General features: G+C 37.0%; 1 protein-coding gene across 10 annotated transcripts; it reads right to left on the bottom strand.

The window, feature by feature from the left end:
* Positions 1-318: 318 nt before the first annotated feature.
* On the bottom strand, positions 319-5,279 carry LOC107487662 (BTB/POZ domain-containing protein NPY4). 10 transcript variants are annotated; one of them, XM_016108347.3, is made up of 6 exons: positions 5,148-5,279; positions 4,799-4,863; positions 3,458-4,349; positions 2,740-2,809; positions 1,324-2,505; positions 319-1,052 (listed from the first exon to the last, which is right to left on the bottom strand). In XM_016108347.3, the coding sequence occupies exons 3-6, from the start codon at positions 3,517-3,519 to the stop codon at positions 513-515; spliced, it is 1,854 nt and encodes a 617-aa protein (XP_015963833.1). In that variant the 5' UTR covers positions 3,520-4,349; positions 4,799-4,863; positions 5,148-5,279; the 3' UTR covers positions 319-512. The 10 variants fall into 10 exon arrangements, with proteins under 10 accessions (XP_015963833.1, XP_015963835.1, XP_015963837.1 ...); XM_016108349.3 differs by having other exon boundaries at positions 3,458-4,246; XM_016108351.3 differs by having other exon boundaries at positions 3,458-4,243.
* Between the last annotated feature and the right edge of the window lie 434 nt (positions 5,280-5,713).

The following is a 5,713-nucleotide window of genomic DNA, read 5'->3' as shown; positions in this document are numbered from 1 at the left end:
ACATAAACTCTTAAACAATAATTAAAAAAAATTTAGTTCCAACTGAACTGCAAAGATCGCGAGAGAGAGTATTTCTGTTACATCAATCCATAAGTATCGACAAGAAAATTAGATATTTGAATGAAAGCATATTCTAATAAAAAGTTTCTGAATAAATGAGTGTTTAGCAGTTACAGGGATAGAATAAAATTAGCAAAATAACCTTGGGAACCTTTTATTTTATTGCATTTTATTTTGTTGTTGAACTTGAACATCCTCAATCTTAGTCTTAAAAACTAGCACATGTATGAACAACACTAAAAGCTTATTGCGAATTGATTCTAGTTAACCTCTTTTGCCTTTAAATTCTGCTAAAATCTCCCGTCACAAGCAATCTGCAATAATCCTGATCTGATCTACAACATAGACAAGACAATGAGATTTCTTTCCTCGTTACAGCACAACAAAAATGGGTCGTAATCTAATACTAGAGAGAGAGAGAGAAGATTATACAAAAGAAAACATGTCCCTCCCTAAGATACTGAGTGCCTCCTACTTCTAGAAGGGGTTGATTTTGACTCCTCTATCACTGTAGAAGCAGGGCTTTCTGAAGTGTCAGAGCTGGTAATCTCTCCATTCCTTTCTTTGCTTGACCAAATCTTGGACAGTATCTTCTTTGAAAACAGGAACCCTTTCATTTTGTTAGCAGCCACTTTTTCAGCGTTCCCTTTAACATCATCATTGTTACCACCACCTGATAATTTCAGTGTCTTTATCTCTTCTGCTGTCGCCACAGCGTCCCATTCCTCTTCTGTATTGCTTGTCGTCGACCGTGAGCTTCCCTGAGATCCGGCGGGGACCATGGACCTCATGGACCCCGGAAGCTCCGGTGTGCCGGTCCCTCCGGATGTTGCAGCGGCTCTCATCTGCTCAAAGAAGAGAACCTGCACCACCACACGCAGCGGAAGCCGCTCATTCTGCACGGCATGCATGCACGCGTCTGCAGACAACTTCCTGCAATCCATCAACCTACATATTCTCTTCTTCTCGCCTTTGCTGATCCCAGGATGTTCCTGCATAACAGGGTAAAGAGTCAGCCTCTCAAACTTGGTTGCTATCAAAGTCAGTCACTGGTATAAAATACATGTTAAAATATAAATATACATTAAAAATAAATTAAACCATATATGTATTTATATACACAAATACATTAGTGGCTAATTGTGGTATACGAATTGACTTCTCCTGTCACCTTAAATTTTTGAGAGAAATTGTTTCATGTCGTGGTATCGAAGTTTTTATGATCAAAATGTCTAGAGTTCTATCAGCATGTGCCTATCTTACCTTCAAGTACATGTCAATGGCGCGATAAAGACCATCATGGGATGGTCTTGGGAAGCTTGATACCAATTCGGCAAGATTGACAAAATTCAAAATAGGCAAATTGGGATCTCGTGAAATCTCAGCAAGGTAGCCATCGACAAGTTTTGCAACCTTCATCTTCTTAGAGTTATCTGATACCATACTTGGGCTTCTCATCTCATGCAGTTCATCTTCCGACAGCAATTCGGCCTGACTATGCTGCTCATGTGCTATAAACTCTTCAACTAGCCTTTGCACGGTATCAACCTCAAACGTTGTTGTCTCACCAACTTGGCCACATATTAAAAGATCATTCACTGTAGCCTCCTCAAGGCATTGTCCAATTCTCCTCATCAGTTTGGACTTTTCCGACGGTTCGCATTCCAGCACAACAGCTGCTGTTAATAACTTGAGCAAGAAACTGCATGAGGCACTGCCTGTTTCCGCAGGCAATAGTCGAATTATAGTCTCCAACAATATTGTATTCTTTGTTATATCCCCGGCCTGCATCGTACCCTTGGTAAAGCAAGGCAACCTTCTTGAGGCATAAGCACTTAGAGCTTCTCCAATTACAGCACTAGAAACATTTCCTCTAGTTATTATTGTTGATATGACCCGCTTATAGAGATCAAGTTGAAGATCACAAAGGTCTTCCACCCACCAGTCCTTTGGAACTGTCTGTTGTTTCCTCACACCGTTCCAATGAGGATCATTCCCGTTTTCGGATGGGAGCTTTTTCCTGTTGTATGTGTATGACCACTCTACTTTGGATGTATCCATTGAAGCCTTGGTAGCTATGGAGTCAAGGGAATGGCTCACAATCTTAAGTTCCTCAGACCAAGGAAGAAGAGACTTGGTAGTTTGAAGAACAATAATCGAGTCTTTCCAGCTCCGGAAAATGCTGGAGTTGAGGAAGACTTCAATCTTGTAGATAAGGTTTCCTTTCTCAACAGTTTCGTACATCTCAAGATACTCTGCAGCGCAGCGAGCTGCGACAACATTGTACGCATTGAGAGTCACTACCATACCATAACAGAACTTGACACATATCTCAAATGCAACAGGTCCTCCAGGAATGTCATGGATGTAGACTTCATCATTGTTCCCCTCATTGGTGCCACTAACCAACTTCTGCAGGCGTGTGCTTTTGGACAGAAGAGGAAACTACAAATATTGATAGGATAAATATCAAGATCAGAACCTCAATCACTAAAATACACTCAATTTTTCTTTAGTCCCACCATTTTTATTGTGAGTGTGTGTAAATGTGAGAACAACATTTGAATCCCCATTTTTATTATTTATTCATTGGCGAAATTACATATGAAAATGGTTATTATTTATTAATCCCCTTCATCATGAGACCAGTGAAATTAGCTCAGATAGAAAAAATCTTACCTTATGAAGATAAAATTTTACTTCTGCAACATTAATGACTATGTCAGTTGCCAAATCAGTTGCCACATACCTGGACAAACATATGCAGATTCATGTTATTTTTTAAAGAAACAAATCCAGACAAGAGAAACTGTTGAAGCTACTGCAGATGCAAAGTATGAAATTCAAGGTGTGCAATTGTTGATTTTCTGTCATGTATATGTACATATTAACAGAAACAAAGAAAATTTAACATAGTTTTTTCTCCCTTATTAGCTGAATGCACCTGGTTGTTCACTGAAAAAACAGAGAACTTATAAGGTGCAGGGCATGAAACCAAATATTTGCCATCAGAAGATCAGTTCAAGGCTTAAGGATTCTGGACTTCATGACTGTCAAGACCTAAGAGCCATGAATGAAATTCCAAAAAGAAGCTTTCTTTAAAAAGGAAATTTTCTCTTATTTCAGATGAAAGCCTTTTTCTTTTGGGGATCAACAGAGAAAAGATCTTGACAACTTCAGGCTAGAAACAACAAAGAGAATAAAGACAATTTCTCAGTGGTTTAATCTGAGCAAATAAAAGTCAAATTAGAGCGTGTACATTAGAACAATGGAATATAAGTAAAAATTAAACCAGAAGAAAACAAACCATTGGATTCCATAACAACATTATAATTCTAAGCAGTGAGCTCAAAGAAGGAAAAAAAAAAGAAAAAAGGAAATTGATCTCATATCATACCTGATATTATCTCCATCAGTCTGAAAAGTATCAGGCTTTGATCCAAGTTTCATAAACTTCATCTTGGCCAATTAAAAAAACCTATAATACAGTTTTCCCAACTTGGATCCAATTCTTATAGCTACTCCTTCAGCTGCAGCCACCAAGTAGGACTTGGATGGAAAATTAAAAAAGGAATGTAGTGACTTGCTAATGTTCCAAGGTAACGAAAAGAAGCATCATATAGAAACTGTGGTAATGTTGCTTCCCCTTCCTAGTATGACCGAATCTTTTCCCACAAATCAAGGCCAGTATGAGTGCAAACAGAAAAGCTAGAATGGCTTAATCTCTCCAAAATTTTCTTCTTTTTTCTTGGGGGAGCAAAGGTTTGGTTTGGTTATAGTTTTTGACTTGAATGGTAAGAGACTCAAAGAGGAGGTTGCTTACTAAATTGGTAACAAACCCCAATGAGAGCGGCAAATAAGGCCATCTTAGGAGACATTGCCAACAGAAGAGACCGTCACAAACACACACATGTATATATATAATTATAAATATACAAATTCTCAGAGATAAGAGGAGACACCCCCACTTGCTCAAAACTGACACCACCTTGCAAACCCTCTTATTAAATTTAATATCTGAATCTAGGTATCTTCAACAAATGGGATTTCAGATGCCACCAGCAACACCAAGTCACCAAACTCCTTAGTGGTCCGAACAAAAAAAAATGATTTTTTTCAGAAAGGAAATTTCATAATCAGCATTCCCCTTTCCCTCCTTTGAAGTCAAGCACAGCACAGAACCCTGCTGCAAACACAAGACAGCATATCTCGGTATGAGTTGAGAGAATCACCCGAATTAGTAGACAAAAGGCATCATCTTTTTGGTGGTTTATGCTCCACAAAGATCACTGCACACGCTTGACGATATTATTGACACAACAAAGCAAGAAAAACAAATAAACTAAAAGAAAAAAACGATTTTTGTTTCAGAGAGAATGTAAAAGTATTGGTTGAAGAAAATAGCATAGTTTAATTAATAAAGGTGCATAGAATAAATCAACCCCAATTGCACACGGATCACAAGCTTGGTAATGATGTTATATTGTTTTTGGTACAAAGACAAGCCAACAAGAAAACAGAAGAAATCCTCAAGAGATTTTGATGTAAAGGAGATAAGTTTGGGAAATCGTTGAAAACAAAAGATTTGCAGAGTTCAAATATAGTATATATATTAGGCAAGTGACCAACTTACCATGTGGGAGCAGAACTCTGAAATGCTCAAATAGAATAATAAATAAATAAAAAAGAAAGAAAAGAAGATGAATGAATGAATGGACATAAATCAATCTGAACTTACCTCTTTAGTTTAGCAGAGTAACACACAAGTTCCTTTGTGAAAGAGAAGGTGGTATATGGAGAGATCTGAAACGTGAAAGTGTTGTGTGTGATTAGTAGGAATGAATGAAAATAATGAGTGGGGAAAGGGAAAGCACACAAACACAAAAGTTGAGTATATCCATCAATCCTTAAACAAAGAACCCCACCTCCTCTCTCTCTCACTCAATCAAAGTTAATCCACGGTTAAGTAGGAAGAGTTTATGTTTTGTTTAATTAAGTATGTTAGATAATTTGGTCGAAAAGAGAAGATGAGCTGTTTCTCATATTAGACAGGCACACATAGAAAGTCACAAACACTAAAAGCCAACCAATATCAGAATGTTCCCACTCTCTCTTTCTATCTCAGAGCTTTTGAATCAGCACCGTTGCCCCCACCGCCCCCACCTTTGTCTATCTCCCTACAAAGCCAACAACCATTCGCAATATCAGTATGATCAATCAATAAATGAATAAAATAAAAAGAGGATGCTACATGAGGCTGTTGTTTCTTCTTTGAACTTGGTATATTTAATTTAATTTGTATTCAATTAACCAACTTTATTAGTTCGTTCCCATAAAGTTCATAAGACTAAGAGCATTAGCATGGAGGCCCCTCAAACCTTTTTCTCTCTCTCTATAATATTAATAATGTATTCATGGCAGTGTAATAATCTATTGCACGCCCCATCTGACAGAGAGCCACTTTTGTTGTTCCCTTTTTCTGGAGATGAATTTTATAGTATTTTTATTATGATGTTTAAATTGTCTAATTTTTTTAAAATAAAAAATAAATTATATAAAATTTATTAAATATTATTTATTTTTTTTAATAATTTAAGTATAAAGTAATAGGTATATAACATTCACCATTCTTAAATACCAACATGGTATTTGG

This window comes from Arachis duranensis, chromosome 5 (assembly GCF_000817695.3).
Source record: "Arachis duranensis cultivar V14167 chromosome 5, aradu.V14167.gnm2.J7QH, whole genome shotgun sequence".
NCBI classification, from domain to species: Eukaryota; Viridiplantae; Streptophyta; class Magnoliopsida; order Fabales; family Fabaceae; genus Arachis; species Arachis duranensis.
Note: the sequence above shows the minus strand (reverse complement) of the source record. Positions and strands in the feature narration are given on the sequence as shown.

Excerpts from the sequence above, each read along its gene's own strand:
- LOC107487662 (XM_016108347.3), bottom strand. The coding sequence starts at position 3,519 with ATGAAGTTTATGAAACTTGGATCAAAGCCTGATACTTTTCAGACTGAT. Across the intron at positions 2,810-3,457 it reads ACTGATGGAGATAATATCAG|GTATGTGGCAACTGATTTGG; the intron begins GTATGATATGAG and ends ATGTTTGTCCAG. Across the intron at positions 1,053-1,323 it reads CCATTGACATGTACTTGAAG|GAACATCCTGGGATCAGCAA; the intron begins GTAAGATAGGCA and ends CCTGTTATGCAG.